The 27,906-nt window shown below is 35.5% G+C and overlaps 1 protein-coding gene across 2 annotated transcripts in view; it reads right to left on the reverse strand.

The window, feature by feature from the left end:
- Positions 1 to 23,968, reverse strand: part of LOC105519893 (putative uncharacterized protein encoded by LINC00478) — a 426,129-nt gene extending 402,161 nt beyond the window's left edge. For both annotated transcript variants that reach the window (XR_001003033.1, XM_011953425.1), the window contains exon 1: positions 23,714 to 23,968. Coding sequence is in view for 1 of the 2 variants with exons in the window: in XM_011953425.1 (XP_011808815.1) it covers positions 23,714 to 23,924 (211 nt within the window). In the remaining variant the exon portion in view is untranslated. The remainder of the gene's footprint in view (positions 1 to 23,713) is intronic.
- Positions 23,969 to 27,906: the final 3,938 nt, after the last annotated feature.

Genomic DNA, 27,906 nt, shown 5'->3' on the forward strand with positions numbered 1-27,906 from the left:
AACAAACCTGCACGTTATGCACATGTACCCTAGAACTTAAAGTATAATAAAAAAAAAAAAAAGAAATTAAAGTGTATGCTGAATATAGGGAGGAAAAGTTGTAACCATTGTGTAGTATTAAACATGTATTTGCTAGCATAATATTATTAAGCCAAAATAAATACGTTTCATCAGGAAAAAAAAATAATAATAATAATAAAAGAGTTTCTTCTTGATGATTTTACTGCTGTTGATACACAGTTCCCACATAGCAACTCCAATATTTTACAGAACTCATTGGTGTTATGCTTCTAATGTCACTATACTGGTCTTGCCTTGTTATCCCCACTAACATGATTGGGAGTTCAATACATTACTAACGATATTCTAGAATAAATACAGAATGATAAATGAATTAATGAATAAATGATGTATCCCAAAATCCTACCAAAAAACACTAACACATCAAAACATTTTTAAAAAATTCTTCATGACTTTCTAATCCCATTTTAAAGCCCAGCACACTGAAAATAACATACCTATATTATACACACAGCCTAGTTTGAAAAGAAAAAAGTGTCAACACAGGACAAATCTATTAGGTCAACTATTGACAGACATAAGCCATTTCATGGACTTCGGCTAGAGCTAAACTTGAGAAAACAATTTCAAGTTAAACTTTGAACTTTAGAATTTAGGAAGAGGGAAAGCAACCAAAATAAGCTGCATAATCAGCTTAAATTCAATCAGCACTATTTCTAGATACAGCTTAAAGATCTGTGAGCTGTCTTGCATCTTATTACCAAAATTAACCATAGACAAAGCATGTGAATTGCTTATAATCTTCAGCAAATAGTGATTTTCAAAAACATGTGTAATCTTATTCATGTGGTTGAATCAGAACTACATTTACCCAGTGGTACAGATGGATATGATTTGCTCCGGAAACCAAGATTGTTTTATTACTTTACTGTTTTTACCTATAAAAATAAATTCACATGCTAGTGCATATGGTGAGTCTCAGACCTTAAAATATACCTAGAAATACCTGAATAAAACTGCCATCACACTGCAGCTATGAAATTCAGGTTGGATGCTTTCACACTGTTTACTTTGACACCGTTATAGTAATATCTTTGTGTCTCTATTTTATTTTTAAAAATACATAGCAGGATATAAACTCATCTTTACTGTAAAAAATCTAAACAATACACATATATTTGAAGTAAAGTTTCCTTCCCCACATTTTCTTAATTTTATTTTCGTCCCCAGAGGTAAGTGTTTAGTGTATATCATTTAAGTTATATGACACTTTCACATAATAGATCGTTTTTAATATGCATGTGATTTATAAAATGTGTTGTTCTAAGTCTTGCATTTTCTCTTAATAGTAAGACTTAGAGACTTTGTTGATAGAGGTATAAACTGTCAAGAACAATTTTGAAATTCAACTTTTAACTAGGAATTCCACTTCTGCAAAAAATGGCACATACAGTGGTGATTATTATAGGGATATTCAAAACAATGAATCAGAGGAAACAAAATAACTATCCAACAATAGAGGAATGTTTTAATATACGGTATGATGATAAGTCCATGCTGTGAATTATCATGCTGCTGGTTTAAAAGTATGAGGAAGATCTAAATATCGTGAATGGATGTACCTATAAGTTATTTCGCAACGTTTCTCTGGAATTATTAACTCAGCCTTATTTTCAAGCAATATTCCTTACCATTTGATTCTCACCCTCTTGTCAACTACCATCTTAGAGATATATTTTTCATAGAGACAAAGGAAGGGATTAGTGGAAGATGGAAGATGGAGGATCCTGAAAGTTTGGTAAGTGGCAGGGTCATATTCTGCCTTATATTAAATAACACAGAAGGAAAGAAAGACCTAGTAATAGAAAGACCTAGTAATAGGAATACCTGGGCCCTGTTAATCACATGCATACCTAAGCTAGTTTTTATTTGCAGAAACTAAGAGCAAGGAACTGATTGAAAACTAAACTATGCATAGTACCTAAGACTGCTGCACACAGCTGCAAAACAGGCCTAGGTGCCAAGTTATTAAAGAAATGATTAATGAAATGAAAGCAGAAATACTAGGTGTGAAATATGAGAATATAAGGGAAATTATAAATATTCAAAAAAGAGCTTAAGATAAAAATAACTGATAAATACTTTTACACATGTGATATAAGTCTTTTTAAAATATTCATCTCCTCTCATAGTAATAAAGAGAGGGCTAAATATTACACTCAAGGAGATCAAAGGAAGAGGAAACCATTATTCTATAACTAAAGACAAATTCACAATTTTGTAAATAAAAGAGAGTTTCAAATGTGGAACTTTTTATAAAAAACGTCACTTAATCTACTTCATATTCTCTCCTGTGAGATGAAAGAGAGAAAACTTACTCTGACACATTTTTTGTGAATTATTTTTCAAGGTCAGATTCAATAAACATATTCTAAGAAGACTGTTCATGTAAATTATCTCATTTAATACTCTCAGCAGCCCACTGGGGTATAAATTCATAGAGCTGCATTTTACTACTGGATAAATGGAGTCTCAGAAAGTGTAAGAAACTCAGCCAGCCAGAACACTTCAGAGCTGGAATTTGAATTCCCATTTGTTCACTACAGGTTTAGCACTCTTTCTACCTCATCAGAGTTGCTTTAAAATCCTTATATAAGAATGCTACCAGAGTGGAAATGAGTACCTTGCATTCAGTATTAGTTAGCTTTTGCTGATTAACAGATATATTCACATTACATATTTTAGGGTAGTGTTTATAAAATGCTTAATGACTACCACTTAATAAATCTGATTATATAGATAGTTATCAGATATATCACACTCTTTTTATGTGGTAGGGTGGATTACAACTCATTCTGAAGTGAGTTCTTTACTGTTTTGTTGTTTTGGGTGCTGTCTAAAGAGAAAACTTTTGTAATTAAATAGCAACCAGACATTTAAAAGACAAGCTGATCTCAGTACTGTATTTATGTAAGGCAGACAAAGATTGCATTTTCTATTTTGTGGTCTGGACACCTGGGGCACAAACTCAGTAAGAGGGTCAACATCACTGAAATCATCCCTCATGTATCCGTCATATACACAAGGCTTTAAATTCTGAAAACTCTATATAACAAAAAGAGATAAGTATTTTTTCACATTACTATTATGAAGTGCCAATGTTTTTGTCCTTAGTTGATTTGTTCTTGTAGCCACTTGTATAACTTTTTAAAAATCACTTTCCACTTAATAAAATGCTTTGCACTGGCAAAACGTAATTATGTTATGCACAAGCCACAGAGATAATTATAGTTCATCCAGACATTCTTAATCTGTATTAGTGGAAACAAGTTACAGGGTGATGAGAACCTCACATATCATTATCCAATCTCAACAGCTGCTTAGCTAATCTTGCCATAATCAAATCTAAGTTATCATCCTATCATTTCTAACCTGCCATGTTCTTCTGAATTTCTGCTGATTTAAAGACATATCTATGCACTGTTGTAAGTCATCAGATCTATTTAAGACTGCACTAAATTAATGTGTCTCACTAAGCCAAATGTCCTTTTTCTGACATAATTTAAGACTGCACTGTGTCCATATTTAGAATTCAACCTAACAAATAAGTGTTTGCTGAACTTCTACATCCTTTGTATTAAAGGAAAGAGGGAGCCTTATGAGTATTAGAGAATCTGCTGCATGTTCACAAGCAAATGATTGTAGAAAAAATACAATCATTTAGTCTACGATATGTCCAATTTCCCATACCTCTTCATTTGCCTTACACTTAAAAGTAGCAATCAAATGTCAAGTTTTCAGCTCAGTAATCTACTCATCAACTAATTATCAGCAATGTAAGAAGCATTCCTTTTTAGAGCAGTATTAGATCCTTACTAACTGCAGTTTAGTACTTTGTGCTGTTTGGTTTTGCTTATTCCAAGTGCCAGGATTTCCACCATTTCCGATGGAACCTTCCTCTGTAATTGAACAAATTTCACTACTACGTTGTATTTTCCGTGATTGAGTTTATCCTCTTCCTGATGATTATTAAGCTGTGGACAATTACCTTAAATCTTCAGGACAAAAAAGTAATTCTTCCTTGTTTTTAGCAACCAGGAGAGTCAATAATCATTTGTGAGTTTCCCAAGATTAATAAGCTTGTTCTTATCTGTGAAGCATCGCCATCATTGTAATCATTTCTCAATGATGGCAATATTATTGTTTTTGGGGGGGAGGGGGGAGGGATTGCATTGGGAGTTATACCTGATGTAAATGACGAGTTGATGGATGCTGACGAGCTGACGGGTGCAGTACACCAACACGGCACAAGTATACATATGTAACAAACCTGCGCATTATGCACATGTACCCTAGAACTTAAAGTATAATAATAATAATAAAAAATAAAAAAATTAAAAAGAAAAAAAGAAAAAAAAATTGTTTTTGACAAGCAAGGAAAAAGTTACAAAGGACTGGCTAAAATATTTAAGCCTTTCTATACACATCAAGAGACTCCAGGATTGCCTCTTTGGGGAACAAAAAGTGCAGGTGAATGAAAATCCTCCTTTTGTAAAAGAACTAGAAAATACATCCTACAGGTCAGGTGCGGTGGCTCAGCCTGTAATTCCAGCACTTTGGGAGGCCGAGGCGGGTAGATCACCTGAGGTTGGGAGTTTGAGACCAGCTTGATCAACATGGAGAAACCCTGTCTTCACTAAAAAAATACAAAATCAGCTGGGTGTAATGCTGCATGGCTGTAATCCCAGCTACTCAGGAGGCTGAGGCAGGAGAATCACCTGAACCTGGGAGGCACAGGTTGCGGTGAGTTGAAATGGTGCTATTGCACTCCAGCCTGGGCAACAAGAGCAAAACTCCATCGCAAAAAAAAAAAAAGTAAAAAGAAAATACATCCTACTACTTAAGAGTGAAAAAAGGATAGGAAAACAAACCCAACAGGTACTCATACATATACTCATTCTTATTAATATGTCTCACTGATGACTCACCAAATCCTTCAGGATCTTCAAGACACCTGAAAAATTTCTTTATTCTTATTTTAATGTGTGCTTATAATTCTTAATCTGTAAATGTTTTATATTAATCATAAGTATGTTAGCCCATTCAAATCATACCTATATGAAATTTGCTCTATTTTACACATCAAACCCCTGTTATTACCCCATAAACTCACTAAAAGACTTACCCGGTAATTATATATGCAAACTTAGATTCAGAGGTTGTTTTACTCCCCATATTCTACTTTTTTCACTGCCTTATTTAAATAAGTCAAGTATCCTAAATACTTAGTCCTTCTGTAGTGCTGCCCTGCAGAGCAAAAGAAATGGTGATGAGGAATACCAAAACAAAATGAAACTTTTCCCTCCACGTGCATATTATTTAAAAATCAGTGGAAGTTTATCTTTGTTTTTAAAAAACTCAAAAGTATTTTGTTGTGGTTTTATTTGAATTCCACAAAATTTAACAAGAGCACCTAATTCTTACACGTTTTCAGCCTAAATTCTCAAATCACAGATTCTAGTATGCGAGATAGATTTGAAGAAATGCCAAAATCCAAAACCAAGAGACTTGAAAAACATAGACAGATAATTTTAAGTAGAGTGGTGTGATGTAATAAGAATTGCAATGTAGAAAAATAATCCTTTGGCAGCACCCTATTATTGGGTAAGTTATATATCTTTTTTTTTTTAATCTTGGTCACTGCCCTAATATTTTACCTTACTGAAATGCTCGAATTGTATCATTCTCCCAGGTGGTAAAAGCATAGACCAGTAGGCTGAGTACCAAGACTCCTTTACAGACTCATGAGTGATCAGAAAGTCACAACAATAGGCCATGGGATTTATGTCAGTGGAGTTAAGCCACGATGGTATAAAAATACTGGAGTGTCCTCAGAAGGGAAATGATTTTATACACTGTTTGTATATGTAAAACATGCAATAATTTGGTCCTCAAAATAACTCTGTGAAGTGGATAGAATGGTTGTTATGGATAAAAACTAAAAACTTAAGACAAGTTTCATGGCCAGCAAGGAGGGAAACTAAGCTAAAACCCATGTCTTCTGGTAATAAGTTACCTTTGCCTCTTGCTTAATCAAAATTTTCTTCACTCTCTCAGTACCATCAATGAGTAAAAGTAAATTTCAAACACGTTTACTATGTCTTATTCTTCTCTTTTAAATATTTTTGGAATTTATTCATTATTGAAAGGAAACCTACACCTTAGATCAAAGTGTTTAAAGAGCACATAAATACTACTACCCATTATAACTTGAAACCATATGATTAGACTTTTTTATTCCAATTAATCACTTTCACTTGAATTCTGCTACTCCACTATATTTCCAATTGCCATTCTAAGTTTAACAATTATACATAACATACAATACATTTGATGGGAGTAAGACAATTTTTCTGAAAGTTGGAATAATTTAAATTATCGACCTAAAACTTACATGTTAATTATAACTCCATGGTTGTCATCTAAACTTTGTGACCCCTTCTCTGAGGGAGTTGAGGAGGATCTTTCATTCTGACCTTGACAAGTGTCAGGCTATCTTCTTGAAGGACTAACAGTCTCAGCTGCCAAAGAAAAACATTCTCAGGTCAAACACCTGAAAACAAGACTTCACATATTCTACAATCAACACTATTTGAGGTTTACAATGTGTAAGTTGTTGCTAGGTCTAATGGGAATATAAGAGGCTATTTCACTCCTCAAACGTTTAAATACTTCTCCTGCATCACAAAAATGATAAAAGAATGGCCCTCAAAACTCTATTTCAAGAGTGCCCTTTATGTAATGAATATAGTATTCTTGATTATGCAGATGAGACTCACACGTGCCCCTGAAGAAGAACTCCAACATTACCTTTTCCTTCACTGAAATCTAGCAGAATCAAAAGGATTCATAATTCCTTCAAACTCTCTGAAATGTTATCTTTCAGTATAATTTCAAAAATATCTATACCCTGACCATAAGTCTGGAAGAGAATGTAGAATGAAGATTAGAGCCAAATAAGTTTGGTTAAGGAAAAACAAAGATTAAAAAAAAGACTTTTCAGTGAGTTTTTAAAAAGGTGCGGACATGATCCATCCTGTATAATTTCTTATTCAGTGTTGTTTTTCAAAATGTGGTAACTTGTGGCTATAACAGAAGATATTTTTACTGTGCTTCTCTTCAAGTTCAAGACTTTCAGAGATGTCATTGTCAAACCCAGAAAAAATTCTTGCCTTGGCAGGTTTCAACAGACCCTTAGTTAATGAGATCAACTGTTAGCTGTTAGTGCTCTTTGGAACTCATCAAATAATTTCCAAGGATTAACAATTGAGAACACTCTGTCAGTGAAATACAAAATCTCTGGATTACTCACCAACACAAACAATCTGCCTTTTCAAATCGACTTTCTCAAATGTTTTGCCTGTTCTCTCATTTCCATTCCCACTGCATTAGTTCAAGCTGCTCTGCCCTACTCCCATTCCTAATTTCTTTCCATTCTACTTGTTCTGAACACTGCTTTCTTTCTCAAGCATATGCTGCAGATTTTGAAACGACTCCTGAACTATAAATAGGGTGCTTAAGGCCTGTCATGTGATAGTCCACAAATATCTTTCAGACATCTTTATCTCTGCCCCTATCATAGAATCTCTTCTCTGGCCATTTTATAGTTTCCTGTTGTCATGTCACTTTTCATGCTGCAACCTTTATCTCTGCTGCTGCTGAGTCCCTGCCTATGCTTCAAGCTCTGCTCCAATACTGCCCCTTGCAAAAACATTTTCCTTGTGAGACAGTCTTTATCCCTCCACTATAAACGCTAATAAATCTGGCCTTGCATTAACATTGACTTATGAAGAGTTCTGTTCCATAACTACTAAGAATTTAGAGGGTAGAAAATGTGTACTGGCTGTAGATGTGCTCTCCACAGTGCCTGGCTCAGAGTTTGTACAAACAACCAAAGTTATCCTCCGTGTGTTATCTGAATAAGTGGTGGTGGCTCTTAGGAGGGACACAGAGAGGGCGACAGAGCGAGACTCCGTCTCAAAAAAAAAAAAAAAAAAAAAAAGGAGGGACATGTGGCTGAGCTCTCAAGAGTGGAGTACGTATGGATTTGCTCCAGGTCCAGACCATAAAATTTTCCCATGTGTGAACTAATACTTCAATAGCAACTGTGGAAGTTGCTACTGGTGGAGCTACAAGATGGAAAGAACTTAAGCCTTTGAATCAGGGAGTAAAAAACTGTTCAAGGCATACTGCATGGATTGTAATCTGAACAAGCTCTGAACCTCTACGAAGCTGGGGTTTTATCTATTACATCAGCTCATATAGCCTTATAACACAGCAAGTCTGCTGATTGGTCAGCCAATTATTATAATGGAGACTATAGCAAATAATGTTATTAATGTAGACATATGTATATATGTATATATTTATATGGTTAAAGTTTTCTTTACCTGTGTGCCCATCAAGCATAATTTTATTGCTATTGCTTTTAGTGTATAAACTGCCCCATCAATAACTTTTGAATTTAATATATTTTTAAATGAATGGAGAATTTAGTCACTAGAGAAAAGAATTTCAGTACAGACATCTGAATTGTTATAATTTGTGTAGTCTTTTACATTTGTATTGCCCATACTTTATTCAATGGAAATATTTCTTAGAAACTTACTTTTATCAAGACTTGCCAAAGCAAAAGTTCAGTTTTCAAAGAAATAACAGCTTTCTTTCTTTATATTTTCATTTTTAAAAATCATTTTACCTAATTTTTAATTAAGTAAAATCACATAAACAACTGCCATAAATAAGGTTTGAGAACAAGCATAATCGAAGCTATTATATGTTTGTGATATTGAAATTCTTTATATTTAGTTTAAGCCTTATACTTTTTAATGCATTTCTCTTCTGCCCTGTTTCTATGCTCAGGGTCTCCAGGCACATACAATCCTACCACACTGTTGCATTTGAGATAAACGAACACATTAATAGATGGAGCTGGTACAACACCTATCTAATTGAAGTGTGAAAGGTAGCTTACCAGAAGATATTAGCATGTTTTACTTGTGTTGTGGTGGCTGTGTGAGTTACTGGTCCAGAGAGAATATTATACAACCTTGTTGCATTTTAAAGAACGTACGTTTTCTTAAATTTTTAAAAATCACATATGAAAACCAGTGCGATCTGCACATTTTAGATGTGCTCATTAAAATATACATCTCCAGGTTTGACTTCTCTCCCTCGTTGCTTGCAACTGCTGAAAGGACTTGCCTCTCGGCTTTCTTACCACCCCTCACAAACTTCTTATTTCCCAAACTAAGCTCCTCTCGTCTCTCTATCGTTAGCTCCTTTCCTGAATTTCCTGTTTCTCAGAGTCTATATGTCCTTTCTAGCCATTTTCAGCATAAGACCAATATATTTGATATTTGGAAATTTTCTTTTCATATCTTTCCCTTTTCCTCCCCCAAACAACGTCAGTTCTAAGTCAAACTCCACCACAAGTTGCCCTGCATCAGAAGAACACACCCTCTGCACCTGTGCTACAACTAGGGATGCTGCCCATCAGTTTCTGTATCTACAGCAGGCCCTCCTCACTGTTCCAAGCTAACCCATCCTCCACACTGTCTTGCTTCTTCCCTGGAAACAGGAAGTCAATGAGTCACTGGCCCAGTAGCCTTTGCCCTGGAACTAGGTGAGACTGAAGCTGTCAGCTGAAGCTTTTAGCAGGGGATTCAGAAGCAGGAATAGTCAAATATCTCTGCCAAGTTATCACTTTCCTTTCCCTCAGTATGCAATTTTAAAAGAGAAGACTTCCTATTCTATCCATCTGTTTTGGGTTCCCAGATTTTATTTTATATTATTTTATTTTATTTTATTTTATTTTATTTTTTGAGACAGAGTCTTAGTCTGTCTCCCTGGCTGGAGTGCAGTGGGGTGATCTCGGCTCACTGTAACCTCCGCCTCCTGGGTTCAAGTTATTCTCCTGCCTCAGCCTCCCGAGAGTTGGGATTACAGGCATTCGCCACCACACCCGGCTAATTTTTGTATTTTTGGTAGAGATGGGGTTTCACCATGTTGGCCAGGCTGGTCTCAAGCTCCTGACCTCAAGTGATCCGCCCGCCTCGACCTCCCAAAGTGCTGGGATTACAGGCATGAGCCACCCTCCTGGCCTTGACTTCTCAGAATTTCTACGTCCATCCATTCATAGCACAGAAGAATTTACCCTTATGTGTTTGAGAATTATATTTTCCTAGAGTTAAAGTTTTAATAAGAGAACTTTTACCAATTTGGCAAAAATGTCTGTGAACTAGAAGGTCCCCAGTCCATACTTTGTATATAACAGGGGCCATAACTGTTCCCTACAATCCTGTCCCTTACAAGTAAATCTTACTTCTGTTTGGTCCTGGTTTTCTTCTGGGATGACTTGGCTGGAACGACTCCACCTCGGCTGGCACGGCCGTCTCGTCTCTCCCCCAGCGCTGAACCCAGCCTCACGCTGCGGCTTAGACTTCACAATCTCTCCACTTGGACACAGTTACTCTTCTGGGATTCGCGACCTCTGTATGGAATTGGTTCTTCAGACCTTCTCACTGACCACTAAATGCATTTGGCTAACCTTGTAAACTCCTAGACATATATTCCAATCTTTCCCATCACTCACAGTCACGCAAGTGTTTTGCTCTTACATTATTTGCTCTCACATGCATTGTTTATTATCACTCAATCCAGAATGTTCTTGCCTTGGCTTTGTACATCTCTAACATTCATTTGGTAATCTTTTATCCTCTGAATAAACCTATTTATATTCTGCCTTTTTCTATAAAGGGTTAAGGAAGCTCTCTTAGTTAACCCTCCCTACTGCCACTCAGTTACCCGTGAATAGGAGTTATATCTCAGATACTCGGCTCTAGATCCCAAAGCACCTTCCACAGTGGCTGTAAAGTGATTGGACATGTAAAAAGTTCTGGACTGCTGATAGGCAACATGTAGCATTGCCCTCTTAAAACAAATTTAAACACAGACTAATCCCAAAGAAGTTCATCTAGATTGTCATTATTTGAAAAAATTAAAAATAAATGAGACACAGTGTCATGAAAAGCAATGGTCACACATTCTTCAAAATGAAGTGGACTAAAAAGATACAACCATCTTAGTTATCTGTGAGCCCCTATAACTAGCAAGTACCAGGGAAAGAGTAGAAGCTCCAAAATTTATGATGAATACAAAATTTCCCCTATGTTAAAAACTGAATTCCCTGGCTTCAAAGATACTAAAGAAAGTCAGCCCACTCAAATTTTCCTAAAAAAGATTAATATTACTTTGAAATCACATGATTCATTAATAATTACTCTTTAAAATAAGAATTCCAATGAATACACACTCTGATTCCTCCTTTTTAATGGTGCATTCTGGAATTTTCAAAGCATACAATTCATTTTGTCATGATTTAACTTAAAGTACATCAGTGACTTATGCAGATGAAATATGGAATATAGCATTCCATAAAGTATGATATGTGTATATCTCTATATACATATATCTGTCACTATTAGCCTTTGCATGTGTGTGTATATATATAGTATCAATGTTCTTTTTCTACATATTTTTTATAACTAGTCATTTCTAATCACCCAATACATAATTAAGTTTATTTGCTAACGACATAACAGTGATTAAAAAGTTAATAACATTTAGCAAACATCAATAATTTCTTCTATCCACAGAAGTAAATAATTCTAAATGTTGAATAAAGGGCTTTAAATCTAGATAATTTGGGCCATATTCCTGTTATATTTGTCCCTATATAATCTCTAGTGTGTGAATATATAAATAAATATTGATTGCAAACAGCTTGCTAAATTGTTTTGTGATATCCTGCCTTCAAGAATATATGAAATCTAATCTTGCTAATTTAAATCTGACTCACAAGAAAATATTGATTGAGAAGATGAGAATAAGAAAGTCAATTAAATGTTGCTATAAGATATCAAAACTTAACATAGAAGAGACTGATGTCAAAGAATACCATATTGAGCTTCAAGATTTAAAATGTTTACCTTTTCTTTGTTGAGAGAGCTATTTTACAGAGAATGGAGTGAAATTTCTGCTGAGGAGAGGAACTGTGTCAGCAATGGGGAACAGTGTAAGAGAACTTTAAAGCACTAAGAAGTGGTAATACAAATAGAGTAATGAAAGATAGATTTTGCTAAGAGCTGAAGACAAACAGGACTTTCATTCCAAAGTAACAAATTATGAGATATGAATGCAGAAATCAGCTACACTTTGCAGAAAGAAAGGCAAGAGAAGTCAAATGAGACAAGTTAATGCAACTGAAAAAAGATCAGGAGAAAATCTTAAAGACATGTTCATGTACTTGGAGGAAAGACAAACTAATAAATAATAAAAATTTATTTATTAAATAACTAATAAAAAATAAATACTAGAGAAAATGGGCTTGCTTAGAAACAAGTAAACAACAATAGCAACACCTCAAAAAGTCTATATTAGGTATTTTTGGAGTAATCCAAGAATCAGCAACTAAACAGAATGATTAATACTTTATATAAAGTGATTAAAAACTAAAAAGCTTCAAATCATAGAAAATGTCATGATATCAAGGTATTACCTTCAAAAGGCAAAAATCCTTATAGCTCTGTCCATAGTTTCTTTACATCTGAAGTCATTTCTAATACAAAGATGAAAGTAGAAATGGGAATATGCAAATATCCAGACATAAAGGACGAAAAAAAAAATTGAAACCAGGTTATCAAGAAAAATATACTATGCCAAGAAGGCTGGTTGCTCTGTGATGTAGTATCGTGGAGGAATGGAGTATAAAAGATCATGCATATGATGCTAAATGAACTATATTAATAAATAGCTTTTAAACATGATTTAATTTTTTTCGAGAATACATTTCCCTAGCTATTGCATGAAATAAAAGCAACAAATCCACTAGGAACCAGTTGATGTTAAGAAAAAAAAATGCAGAATATAATAGAGACTCAGTGAGGATTTTAACTTGTTAATATTTTTTATAACTTTATAAAAATTAAAAATAACTTTTTAATTAACTTTATAACTGTGACCATGAATTTACAGCTCTATACAACAATCCCCACACAACAAAAGCAAGTCAACTAAATTAAAATTTAGAATTTCTAAAATAGGTACCACTGGTAGTAGATTTTCTTCAAAAATAAAAGTCTATATTCCTATCACATAGAATAATCAATGAAGTAGAGCACTCACTGGATAAATACTTGTTTGCTGGGTATATAAACTTATTTAATGACTCAACAGTTTTTGAAACTTAAAAGGTTGGTGTGACAACTGCTTGTTATTCACCTAAAATTCATTCTCCCTCTTCTTAAAGACATGACTTTCCAGCTAGAAACCACATTTCCCAACTTTCTTCATATGCAGTTATGACTGTGTAACTATAATTAGATGAGTAGAATAGAAACACTGTGTATAATTTCTAGGCTGTCTTCAGCTTAAAGACAGGCTGTGGTCTCTGAAACTTGGCTCTTTTTCTCTTCATGTGTGAACTCAAGGATGTCTGCAACCTAAAAGGCAACATATTATGGGATGAGAGGGCAACAAGGTGAAAGAAACCTGGGCTCCTGAATTACGTTGAGGAGCAGAATGGCCCCATTAGCACAGAAAGGCTGGCTTGTACCATGAGGGAATTTAACTGTTTTATGTAAAGGACTTAATTTTGGAATCTTGGCGTCCATGATTCTCTCTGCTATTTCTCTGAACTTAAATATTTTCTTAAAGGTTCTTTTCTTCAGGGTACTTTCTGGTCAACCACTGTTCTTAATTTAATCTAGTGATTTTTCAGTGTTTCAATCAATGAAATGTTTGAGAATTTAATAAAGAATATGTACATATATTCTTCTTTATACTAGTGCTTATACAGCATACAAGCGTTGGTGGTTTTTAACAACCCTGAAGCCTATCTTCGAATCCTCTAAGTAACTACAGTAACAGGATTTAAACAATTCTTGAGAAATAGCACATATTATCATGGTTTAACTACCACTCATGTTCCAGGATATTTTCCTATCTAAACAAAGAAAATATACAACCATTTGCCAACCTTATTAAACTCTTTAGATTTGTCTCTAGTGCCCTTAGGATAGTCCCAACTAGACCTCTCAGGAGGGAGCCAGTATTTATCTCCAAATCTTCTCAGCCATTTGCCACTTTCAGTTCTTGCTGCCCCATACAATTGAAACGTTTTTGCAGTTTCTCAAGCTCACCACACTGTCAATTTTATAATATCTCATCTCTCTTTCCTCTGCCTGGAACATTGCTTACTCTCACTTGGGTATCTCTCTACGCTTCCAACAAGCCTCCGTCTGAAACCCAGGTACCCTCTCCACATGCTACACCTCCACTGCCTTTTTATTAACACACTTTATCTGCCATATCTTCATTGCGTTTAACTCTCAGCCTTTACCTCCCACAAAATCAAGGACTATCTGCCTTGTTCACTTTTACATCCCTCATAGCTCTCAGAGTGTTTGATATGTAGTAGGTTCTTAATACATATTTTCTTCAATTACAAATGTGCTACACTTTTCTCAGCTATAGAAAACAATGTTTAAGATGGTGGAGACCAGGCACGGTGGCTCATGCCTGTAATCCCAGCACTTTAGGAGGCTGAGGCGGGCAAATCGTCTGAAGTCAGGAGTTCAAGACCAGCCTGACCAACATGGTGAAACCCTGTCTCTACTAAAAATACAAAAAAATTAGCCAGGCATGGTGGTGCATGCCTGTAATCCCAGCTACTCAGGAGGTTGAGGCAGGAGAATTGCTTGAACCTGGGAGGCGGAGGTTGCAGTGAGTCAAGACTGTGCCATTGTACTCCAGTTTGGGTGACACAGAGAGACTCTATCTCAAGAGGAAAAAAAAAAAAAAAAAGGAAAGATGTTGGATTAAAAAAAATTCTGGTGGTGAAGTAAACTGTATCTCCTTGATGCATGATTCTCGACAGTTCTGAAGAATATTCTTTCAGTTGGAAAGAAGTATCTCCCCTCTGAATTCCCATAGTGTTTTGTGACTCTCTCAACATGGCATGATAGACTAATCCTTCAGTGGATAGGATATGTATTGTGTTCGTATTCTCATCCCTCATAGAATGAAGCACAGTTCCTTACATATCTTGAAATATATCCACAGTACATTGCATGACAAAAGTGGGGTTTAAAACACTGTGTGTAATTGAAGGAGGAGTAAATGTTATGCTTTGATTTATAGTCAAAAAGAACTCTCACAAGGTGTCAGTGAGAGTGGGGTGGATGGGAAACAAGGATGGTAGGGAGATTTTTCACTCTATATATTTGTATACTTTTGTGATTTCAACATGAATATATTTATGTTAAAAATAATTAAAATTTCTAACACCTTCTTTATAAGAAAAACATAATAAAAGTTTAAAATCAAAGGATAGCCTGGGAGACATTATTTGAAACATATAAGACAAAGCATCAGCACTCAGAATGTATATAGCAAATGCCAAAAAGTCAATAAAAAAAGATAAACAAATTAATAAAAATTGTCAAAGTTATAAGGAAGCAATTCACTGAAGAAAACACTTGAATTAATAAATAAAGGTATATTTACAATAAAAATGGTGAGGGTATTGCATTCTGTATATAAGGTCTCCACTGCTCATTTCATTTCAGAGATTTTCTAGATATCTTTCTGTTTTCATTTAGAATAAAAAATATGAAAAGTTTTAAAACCTTAAAATATCATTTACCCAACAAATAAAAGTTAAAACATTGGACAATATTAAGAATTGAAAAGGATTGAGGCAAACGGGTATGCTAGCAACTGCTGCTGGAAGTAGAAGTTTGTCCAGTACCCTTGGAGAGTATTTCAGTATTTTAGAGAGTGATTGGAAAAGTAGTAAAATTGAGACCACACATAACTCACAATATATAAATTCCACTTTTGGATATTATCCTAAGAAAAATTTGACACATGTTCACAAGGGTCCATATACAATTGTGTTCTTTGCAATGTTGTTTGAAATAGCAAATACATAGAAACAACTTAAATGCCTCTGAAATGTGCAATGCAGATGTTCTTGTTGTTCTCACATACCCTCGGCACTTACATTTTCCTTACACATTGAGGATGTTTTACTGCAAGCACCTGCCACTCTCTGCCTGAGGGTGTTCTCTAGCCAAGAACATGCTAGGGCTGCCTTGAGATGGGCTGGGATACTAGAATTCATGGTTACAGGAGTAACCTTCAACCAATGACAGAAAGGAGTTTCAGATACACACCCCAGATTCCTTGTCCTCAAGTGATGCAACTCTGGAGTGGTCCACCATAAATCATATAGTAAGAAATGTGTAGCTGTGATTTAAAAAATAATTAAAAATAGAAATGGTTAGAAATCAATATATCAAAGTCTTAAATGTGTAGAGATAGAAAGAGAGAAGACAAAGTTCATATCTTGTTTCTGTTTGGTGCAACCAGGTGGACGATAGATTGAAATGGTAAAAGATGGCTGGGCGCGGTGGCTCAAGCCTGTAATCCCAGCACTTTGGGAGGCCGAGACAGGCGGATCACTACGTCAGGAGATCGAGACCATCCTGGCTAACCCGGTGAAACCCCGTCTCTACTAAAAAAAATACAAAAAATTAGCCGGGCGAGGTGGCGGGCGCCTGTAGTCCCAGCTACTCGGGAGGCTGAGGCAGGAGAATGGCATAAACCCGGGAGGTGGAGCTTGCAGTGAGCTGAGATCCGGCCACTGCACTCCAGCCTGGGCGACAGAGCGAGACTCCGTCTCAAAAAAAAAAAAAAAAAAGAAAGAAAAAAAAGAAATGGTAAAAGATTCTGGCAAAAAGATGATTATTTGAATTCAGACATCTTGAGGATGAAGTGCCTGTGGCTAAATGAATATACTGGTTTAAAGTTTGAGAGCAAGAAACAGGCTAGAGATGGGCTTATAATGGTATCTGGAGTCATGGTGATAGATGAGATGAACAAAGGAGAAAGAAAAGTAAGAGAAGGCAACCCAGGAAAAAGCAGTGAAGCTCATGAATATTTAAAGAAGGAGCAGAAGATGTGCCTTCAAATGGAAATGAAACAAATCAGCTAATCTGGTGGAAGGAAACCCAGTGGTAAGAAAGAAAAATAAAATGCTTATTTCATAAATGTCCTACCTGAGGACATATTGACAATAGCTCCTGTTATGGTTTAAATACGTCCCTCAAAGTTTATATGCTGGAAACTAAATTGCCATTGAAACAGTATTAAGAGGTGGGCCTTAATAAGAAGTGATTGGGTCATGAGGGTGGAGTCTCCATAAACGGATTGTTATTGCTGGGCTGGGTTAGTTATTGTAAGAATGGGTTGTTATAAAAGGGAATCTTGGGCAAAAAGGCCACACTTTTGGGCAGTATGGCAAAACCACTGGCTTTCTCTCCACCAGGTTAGCTTCTTCCTTTCATTTCCATTTGCAGGAGCATCTTCTGCTTATTCTTTAAATATTCTCTATTGGTTGGAATGTAAGTTGGTTAAACCACCGTGGGAGACAGTGTGGTGAATCCTCAAAGATCTAGAAACAGAAATACCATTTGACCCAGCAATCCCAGTACTGGGTATATGCCCAAAGGATTATAAATCATTCTATTGCAAAGACACACGCACGCATGTGTACATTGCAGCACTATTCACAATAACAAAGACATGGAATCAACCCAAATGCCCATCAATGATAGACTGGATAAAGAAAACAGAGTACATATACACTATGCAGTCATAAAAAGGAACGAGATCATGTCCTTTGCAGAGGCTGGAAGTCATCATCCTCAGCAAACTAAGGCAGGAACAGAAAACCAAACACCGCATGTTCTCACTTACATAATGAGAACACATGGAGGGGAACATCACACATTGGGGCCTGTTGGGGAATGGGATGTGGGCCGAGAGAGCATTAGGAAAAATAGCTAATGCATGTTACGATTAATACCTAGGTTATGGGTCGATAGGTGCAGCAAACCACCATGGTACACGTTTATCTATATAAAAAACCTACACTTCCTGCCTATGTATCCCAGAACTTAAAAGAGAAAAAATTTTTCTAAAGACGGACTCTACCCCTCGGGCTCTCTGCTCTCATCTGTCTTACATTCTTGCTTCCACCAATGCGATTCCCTTGGAATTCCCAGACTCCAGAACCATGAGCCATATAAATATCTATTGTTTATAATTTATCCCAGCCCGTGGTATCATGTTTTCAGAAAATGGACTAAGACTGATTCTTACAAACTTGTTTCTATTTTCAAATTCTAAGACAAATTCCAAGTTGCTACTACTGCTTCTTTGTCTTCATCCCCATCTTTCCTACTTTTAAAACTTCTTGTTCTCAGAATTTCATTTCCCACTCAACTAAACCTACCCTTTGCTGATGCTGTAAATTTGAATACTAGATCATCAAAATATATGTTTTTAAAAGAGACAATATTACAACAAAACAAGACTATCTGAAACACTTACAAAAGATCGCCAACACCCCTGCACCCATTTTCACTATTACAGAAACCCAACCTGAGTGATATATATTACCATTTGTCAAGCCACAAGCATGTTCCCATGCCACTTTTCTCTTCTTTTCCATTTGTCTTAAGTGACATGGATTTAGAGAACCATGCCTAAATGGTCATTTTGAAGAATGCTTTTCCTTTTATTAAGATTCTCTGAATTAGGTGAATAGTGTAGGTGGATAGTGTAACAGGTTTGATCCACCTGTGGAACTCACACAGTCAGCAGTCATCTTTAGAAATGTGCTTTAGACATCAAAAATGATAGTGTTACTTTCACTCAGAATACAAGAAGCAAGTCTATTTGATACTCCATTTACCACTTGTTAATTACATTATCAGTAACATCTAGTTTTGTTTTGGTTTTAACTGCCTTTTCTCCACCTCCAGAACTGCACACACAGAATGTTTAAACACAGGACTAACCACTTCCCACATCTTTTCACATTCAATGCTTACAACAGCCATACGAAGTAGGCATTACTGTCAATGCTTGCAAGGGAAATAGAGGTTTATAACAGATTAAAGACTGCCTACAGTAATACATAGTTCATAAGTGAGTGAGAAATTCGAAACCAAGTTTTCTGATTCAAAGGCCCATGGTTTTGAAAACTCTTGTCAAGATGGCATTGCAAGAATATGGTTTGAGCCCCGTGCCTTTGCTTCCAACATGTAATGATAATAGATAAGTTTTAAAAGAGGTGATATAAAAGAAAAGTGATAGTCAAAAACCAGATAAACATACCAGAAATAGGCTATAAACACAAAGTGAGGTACAGTGCACCAGATGGTGTCTGGAATGAGAAGCAAGCAAATCCTTGTATCTGCAAAGTAACTGGATGCCACATGTGCCCCACAGGGAGTAATAATCAGTGCCCAGCTTACTGATTAAAACCTGAAGGTAAGACAAAAGGAAGCTGAACAACTGGCTAACACCTCCCTTTCCTTGGAGCCAATGCTTGCATAGAGCTGCTTTCTTGGGGAGGCCAAAGCAAGCAGCCATCATCTCACAGTCACATCCTGGGACAGACTGCTCTTGGATTTAGTGACTAGATTTTTGATATCACCATTAGCAGAGATTCTAGGTTGGGAAAGGAGAAGGTAGAGTGCCAACACTAAGACAATAGGACTGGTGCAGAAGGGCTAGCAGTGAAAGAGAGAGAGAGAGAGAGAGGGAATTTTCAAATCCTTCTCACTCCAGTTAAGCCTGAAAACCAAAATTCTAAGCCATGAGAGACTAATATAAAAGGGCACCAACAAAATTTTAAAAACAACATTCAGTGAAGTTATTCCAGATGACATGAAAATAATAGAGCAGTTTCAGAATGACTTCAGAAAAATCATGTTAGGATTTTGGAAGAGACAAGAAATAACATCAATACAACGTGTAACAAAGTAAGTAGAAATAAAACATTTGAAGTGTCTGTTGATGAGAATCAATTAAAATTTCCAGAAAAGAAAAATATTGCCAAAAAAATAAATTCTGGAGTGGACATAGTCAGAAAAAGAATTAGCAAATAGGAGGACGGCTGAGTAATTCACCAAAAGTGCAGCACAGACAGATATATAAAATAGTGTGAAAGAGAATTTAAGAAATATGTATGATATGTATGATATTACATACAAATATGTATGATTTAACATATATCTATTATGGAATTCCAGAAAAAGAGATTAGACCTAATGTTAAAAGAAGCAGGGCTGGGCACTGTGGCTCACGCCTGTAATCCCAGTACTTTGAGAGGCCGAGGCAGGTGGATCACAAGGTCAGGAGATCGAGACCATCCTGGCTAACGCAGTGAAACCCCGTCTCTACTAAAACTAATAATAATAAAAAAAAATTAGTCGGTCATGGTGGCAGGCGCCTGTAGTCCTAGCTACTTGGGAGGCTGAAGCAGAAGAATCGTTTGAACCCGGGAGGCGGAGGTTGCAGTGAGCCAAGATCCCGCCACTGCACTCCAGCCTTGGCAACAGAACGAGACTCCGAAAAAAAAAAAAAAAAAAGCAATGTTTGTGCTTATGGGAGAGCAAAATTGTGGGAATAATTTCAGGAAGATCAAAGTGTCTAGAAAGATGAACAGTAAGAAGAAGAATAAAACTATACTGTTACTCTCTAGGAAAGTCTTTAAGGACCCATAACTTGTCTGGGATGATAGAATCTAGTCCTATAGATTCTTTTCTATATTTTGATGTATCTTTAACCTAAATTGATCAATCCATTTGAAAGAATACAGCTGATATAATATTCATTCTTAAAGAGAAGGCACAATTTCACTGTAACAGATGTCAACTGCTACAAGGGTACAGAAGAGCCTGAAATTTAGTGACCAAGAGAATTGAAGAAGTCAATCACAGAGTGTCATAACCCTGGCACATGTCCAGGCTACTCTCTCATCCCTGTGTGAGCTCATAACTGCACACACACACACACATACACACACACACACACCACCAACCTGGTCAATTAGCAAAGGACAAGTAATCGTCAATATGGTAGTAAATATGGTAATAAATACATAAGAAAAGCAGCAAACCCACTAGTGATATATTCTGTAAGAAGTGCTTGATGTTACACTTCACACCATTGGTGAAGCATTTTTTTCCTTGTTTTATTTAGAATGCTTATCAGAAGACTCTTCTTTTGTTTTATTTCATCTACATATTTCTTCAAAACTAAGTACATAACTGGAGGAAAAGACATTGCCTTAAGACATTAGAGGACTAAGCACAAGATATGTGTTTATGTTTGTATGTGAATATACGTTTTATATATAGATAAGAGAAAGCAGCATATATTAATTTGTGACCATATATCCACTGTTTCCTACTAATCAAATACATAATCTAGACACCTACGCAAGACTAACTTCATATAAGAAAATATACACCTTCTTAAAATCATGGCATTAAAACTATGTGATTTCAGTTTTTAAAAGATGCCTCTGTCTCAGCAGCAAACCAGTAAGTAAATATGAAAAGAAAAGACAGGCGTTACCAGTTTAAGGTTAAATGTTAGGAGAACTAAGAAGCAGGTCTTTAGTTTTTCACAATTTATATACTTTCATTAGAGGGAAGCTCATTCTTTTGTAGCCTCTCGCCAAAGCCTAGTAACTTCCTGCATTGTGGTTAGACTTTATAACCAAGGAAAATAATAAAGTTCCCTTTAATTTTTGGTCTTTACATTCATTTGGAGGGAATAGGAAAAGAGTAAACATTTTTTTAAAAAATCTTTATACAAAAAGGATAAACTTTCAAAGGTCTAATCTCTTGGCCTTTCAAAAACTCTCAGCCACACCTTAACTTCACTTGAGATATAGTGAAAGAAAAACTAAAATGATTTATATGTCCTTTCCTGACTATTCATATTAAGATAATAACCAAAGATCTTATTAACAAAACACTTTGGGCAATTATGATAAGATCACAATTTTTTAAAGCTCGAAAGATTCATGCAAATGAAATCTTAGACATTTTCTTTCAAAAAAAAAAAAGAAAGATTTTCACTTTCCTGCAGCACTGATAAACAGCTACGAACTGTGTATTTGGGCAAGGGAGAATGAATGTAACAGGTGACGACAGCATAATGAACTTGTTCTCTTCAAAAAGGATTTGTCAGTCACATTTTGCAATTGTTGAAGGAAGCTCATATCAAATCATAGAAATAGTTCAGAAAATAATTATTCTTTTTATACGTAGTTTTTGTATAAAGCCAAGCCTATTACTTAGTTCTACAACACTTGATTTTTCCTGAAATCTTTGCAAAAGAGAGCTAAGTAATGCTTCAAAATGGCCTTATAACTGAAAGCACATTCATTTTTTCTTAAAAGCTTTCTTCCCTTTGAAAAGTTTTGGAGCTTCACAATAACTCCAATATATTTTTTCAGTTTATTAATTTACTTTAGCAAACAGAATGTGTAAGTCTCCAGAAACAAGAGCCTACTCTAGTATATTTTATTTTTTAAGTGAGTATACAAAATTTGTATTAAGCAGCTGCTCTTCAAAAAGTTTAAATGAATGTGACGCACAAAGTAACCACACAGACCTCTATATTTCATCAGATCAACAGTGTGAAAGCACATTTTTCACTTCTTCTCAGTAACATCTAACGCAGTCACCTTGTTAACTGCTTTTTTAGCAAAGTCAACAACAGCAATAATATCTTGGCTCTTAATAAATTGAAAAACTGAATCTGCATTTTTTGCCGAAGAAAACATTTCTATTAACATTTCTAGGAATATTCTCTATAGGCTCTGATATTTTTAAAATAAGAAGCACATTTAAAATTATGACTACACGGGGAGTTAAACACAGTTTACACTCTGAGACATTGCTTTCCAGAAAACATAAGCCTAGCAACTTTCAAAATATTTGCACTGAAATAAAAACGACTTGGTATCATTTCAAATTTTTTTAAAGTGTGTAAAGTTTCAATGAAATATGAGCAAACAAGACAAAAAGAAACAAAAGAAGTTTGCATGCCGCTTCCTAAAAGAAATTTAAACAATTCTTTGCCAGGAATAACATCCACATACTACAAGAAGGGAACTGTTGAAATCAAACACACTTACTTTTTAATATGTAAAGATGCACTTTTTTTTTTTTTTTCCTATTTTAAGTTAAAAATAAGAGGATACACCAGTGATCTTGCTGGCAGTCAGATAACGCACAGGCCCTGACCCTTCAACTGGCCAGGAATTCTCACACAAAGCCTTTTCATACACACTGCGTTATATATTCCTAAGATAAGGCGGCAAAACATGAAGCCGGGGATAAGTGACACAAAGTCTAACTAAATGAAATGTTTACATATATTCTGTCACACTGTTGTTCCTTCATCATCTATCCCACACATGATTTGCCTAAAACAATGTTGATTCAAGTTGAAGAGAAGCATGATTTGAACAAAAGGACAATTTTCAGAAAAAGGACACGCAAGACAACACAAATACTGTATTTTTCTGGTTGCATCACCGAGATCAGTGAGAAATCAAGCAGAAACAAAACCATATCATCTAAGAACTTCTAAGAAATGCTTTTGCTATAATTCCCCTCAAAGCACAACAGATTTCTAACTTGTTTTACAGCATAGCAAGTACATTTTAAATAAAATATCTGAAAACTGCACTCACCATGAAAAAGCAACAGTTGCGTAGAGTAAAAGTGTGTTATTTTCTGCCCCTGTTCCATTTCAGTTTTGCCTATGGTTGTCCAACACCCAAAAGCCCAGAGCTGCCACCCAGAGGCCCCTTCCACAAGCTGGCTTATTTGCCTGTCAATCTGAGTGCCGGCTTCTCTATTATGCAGCTGTGCACTTTGCTGAAGTTCTAATATAATTTCCATACGCTTCCCACCGCCTGAAGTAGGCGATTTGTTCTTTCAGTTCAATGAATACTCAAATCACTTTTCAGGTAACTGTAGGATCAAGCTTTAAGTTGTTCACCCTCGAGTTAAGGAGTTCTTGGGAAGAAGTGGGTGGAGAGAAGTAAGCTCACTACAAGGGAATTCAGAGTGTAATCAGAACGCAGAGAGAAACTTCCTCTTTTTTCCTTCCTTGCTAGGCTGAGCGACTAGTGCCTCTTTCACAGAACTTAGGAATGTAAAGGGAGGACGCAAAGAGGCCCAGCCAGACAACCCTTTCTCAATCAATTAGCTTGCAGCCATTACTTGTGACCTTAGGTCACACAGCATAAGTGTGTGGGGCGTGCCTTCAGGGGTCCCAAGGCTACTTATTACAGCTTAGATCACCAAAACCAAGCAGACACTAAAATCTAGAAATGTTTTAATAGAAAATGTGCTAAAGATGTGACTAAAGGTAAACTCCAAGTGTCTTTTTGCAATAACTACTATTTAATCCAGTCAAAGATTTTTTTTATATTAAGATATCTAAAACAATATTTTCCATGTTGATCAAACAGGATTTAGAACAAAGCAGTGAAACTTTTTTTATGTTAAATTTCAAGCTGGGAATAGAGAAATGACAAACAATATATCATATAGATCATAGGATCACATATGTATTACTCATACAGCTCAGGTTCCAAGGTCTTGCTTGAGTTTTTTAAAGAATGCTGGTGTATTGTATCTAATTGCAGAGTAGAACTACTGTAAACAAAGTTCTCTATGCTTAAGGAAATCAAAATAATATCACTTTAGGGGCTAGGAATAACCATTTTAAACTTTTTAAAGATTACATACTATCTTAGTATCATAGTATGTTTAAATTCTCATTAAAACAACTATGAGAATCATAGTTGAGAATCCTTTTGAGCTCTATTTCAGACAAATGTTTTTTCTCTTTAACATTTTTTTAAATGAAAACTCAAAATAACAGAAAATAGGAGAAACACTACAGAAAAATCTAATCTTTTACAACTACAGATTTGTGTAAATTTCATACTGTAAGTTTTCGTATTCCTTGAAAACACTAAAAAATAGTAGCCACCACCATCAATAAATCAATGATACAGAAATATCAGGCAATTTAATTTCAAATTAAATCCATGTTTTTGAATAGTACCACCCAATTAAGAAGCACAGGCTTTTATACTGATTGGATTAGCCAATCTCTTCCCTCCAAAATGGCTGTTACTCAGACATGGATTTGCCACACCCACGTTTTCTCACTCTGTTTACTTGGTGATGCCACAAGGCATGTCTGATTCAGCACAGCGCAGGAATGGCAATATTCCATATGGATACCTGGCCAACTAAATTGTCTGCAAAGTGGACACTGACATAAATAAAACAGACGAACCAAAAAAATCCAAGAATAAGTAAGACAGGTGTAAGAAAACAGTGGCCAAATAATACTGTCTGAGGGATAGAGTCCATTTTAAAAACTGCAGTAACAAATAATGTGGCAATAGGAGTGTTGAAATCAGTTGTGGGTGGGAGTTAGGACAGAAATTAAGAGTTTCCGCTTTCTCCAATATACAATAGGGAGTCATTGATAAGTTTGAAAAATCATTGACATTGCCTCTCAATAAATTTTAAATAATAATAATTTGATGTCTTTTAGTGATTCTGTTACGGGTGTTTTATATATTGATAACAGGCATTACTGAAAACCATTTTTGGCTTTTTAGCCAATAGATATACAGAAAATCAAAAATTCTGATTACTGCTTGAGGAATACCTAGTTTTTAGAAATTTCTACAACTCAACACCATCCTGTCATTGCATGTTTCATCTTACTCTGCTATAAAAAAGAGCAAGCTTTTTTTGTTGTTTGTGTGTTTCATTTGAGACTAACAAATAATTTTAAAAGTCAACAAGGCCAGCAGGCCTTATGCATTAGAAGTCTGCAATTAAACACCTCCAAGATCTGGCCTCTATTCTGACACAGGTACATGCACAAAACAAAAGACTTTCTGATAAAAGTGCAAAAAGGTCACTAATAACCTACATAAAACGTGAAACATACATTAGCACTTGAAAGGGCCTTGGTGAGTTCACAGTCCGTAATGTATTTTTTTTAATGGCCAGTTGACTAAAACAACCACAGACATTCTGAATTACATATGGGTTACAGAAAAAATCCCATTTGAAAAGTGTTGTATCTTGCATTGAAAAGATCATTACCAGGATGCTATTGAAAAAAGTTGGTCAGTTTCCACCATCATTTCATGGGGATAATGTCCACTGCTCTACATGTCGTGGTGATTTAATCTAACACTGAAGAACATTTTTCACTAAGTCCATCTAATTTGAAAAACATCTCAATAGCTTAGATCATTCTACCACTAAAACCCTATGATGTGTATTTAGAGATGCTAAGTTGGAATAAATATGAAAATAATTAAAATTATACTTTAAATAAAAGGCCATTCAAAATGGTAAGACATAATAATATATGAAGTTACAAAGACATAATTTCTAAACATCACATAATAACAACAAAATACTTGCTACTTATTACGTCATGTTGATATTTTCTACTCTAATTCTATTATGCATCTATACATTTGTCCAATCATTTAGAATGTCTTAGAAGATAGTCATTTTGGGATGGAGGAAGAGTTGAACTAAAATGAAAGGCCTGAAAAATATTGCTATAAAAATTTTAGTTCTCCATGACTTCTGGTTAGCAGTCCACCATCATAAGTTGCTCTCAGCTAACTTTTAGTTAAAATACTTAAACTGAAAAGTATATCTCTCAACAATTCTAAAAACTAAGATTAATAGTGGTAATATCTTTACCATTCTTCTGAAACTAATGACGTTGGGCTAAGAAAAACAACACGTGGTCTGCAATGTAGACAGATTAGTCCTATCCATCTGAAAATTAAGAAGGTAATTTAAGATTTCTTGAGCAACTGCCTTCATATTTATGGCCTGTTCCACCAAAATTTGGACGGCCATAATTATATCAGGTATCAATAGAAGGTGCTGGTTCTTGGGATCCATAGTGCAGTGCCCTTATATCACCATCTCTTCCTATTTTGGCATTAGTACCCCAAAACAGAAAGTTGCAGTGGGGTTGGGTTGGGGGAGGACGGGGCAGGGAGGGCTAGCATGTAACATATTACATCCCCCCAAAATTAGTTAAAATGAGGTATATAGTAGGAGAGAGAGAAAGATGGTGAAGAAATGAACTTACAGTATTAGAAATAGTAGCTTTTCATGCTTGTGGAATAACAAGGTTTGGGACATAAGAGACCTACTTACTACCGAGAGCAAAGTCAGATTGCACAGATGTGCCCTGGTCTCTAGCTGCTGGGAGGACCGCACACCAACGTGTCACCCAGCTGGAGCAACATGAAGTGGATTTAATCAGCATGAATGGGCTTTAACCGGGCAAGAAGTGGAGAGTAAGAAAACAACAGGTGTTATCCAGTTGTAAACATGCCATTGGATAGATCTAAGCTAATCCAGAGTGTTGAGCCAATAGAAAACAAATATAAAGGTGGAGCCTATATAAAAATACTACAGAGAACATGGGATAAGAACATTTTTAAAAGGAGAGCAAAAGATAAATATATTGCTATTAAAACAGGTGAAAACAGGGATTTTAAATAAAATTCACAAAGCCATGATCCCTATCATACAGGACAAGAAGGAGGAAATGGCTTAAAATAAAAGTAAGAACTTAAAAAAAAAAAAAAAAAGCAAGCATAGTGGATAAAGAAAAAAATGAAGTAAGGATGATAAATGACACTGGAAAATTACAATAGTGAAATGAATGACAAACTTTAAAAAATAGGAGGTGTGTTTGAAATCCATAGCAACAACAGAGGTAAGCTTGTTGGAAGAAATCTTCTAATATTTGATTTCACATGTTTTTAAATCTAAAATGTCACAAAACATAAGGAAAACTTAAGAG

The sequence above is a fragment of the Colobus angolensis genome, unplaced genomic scaffold, assembly GCF_000951035.1.
Source record: "Colobus angolensis palliatus isolate OR3802 unplaced genomic scaffold, Cang.pa_1.0 Scaffold360, whole genome shotgun sequence".
Taxonomy (NCBI): domain Eukaryota; kingdom Metazoa; phylum Chordata; class Mammalia; order Primates; family Cercopithecidae; genus Colobus; species Colobus angolensis.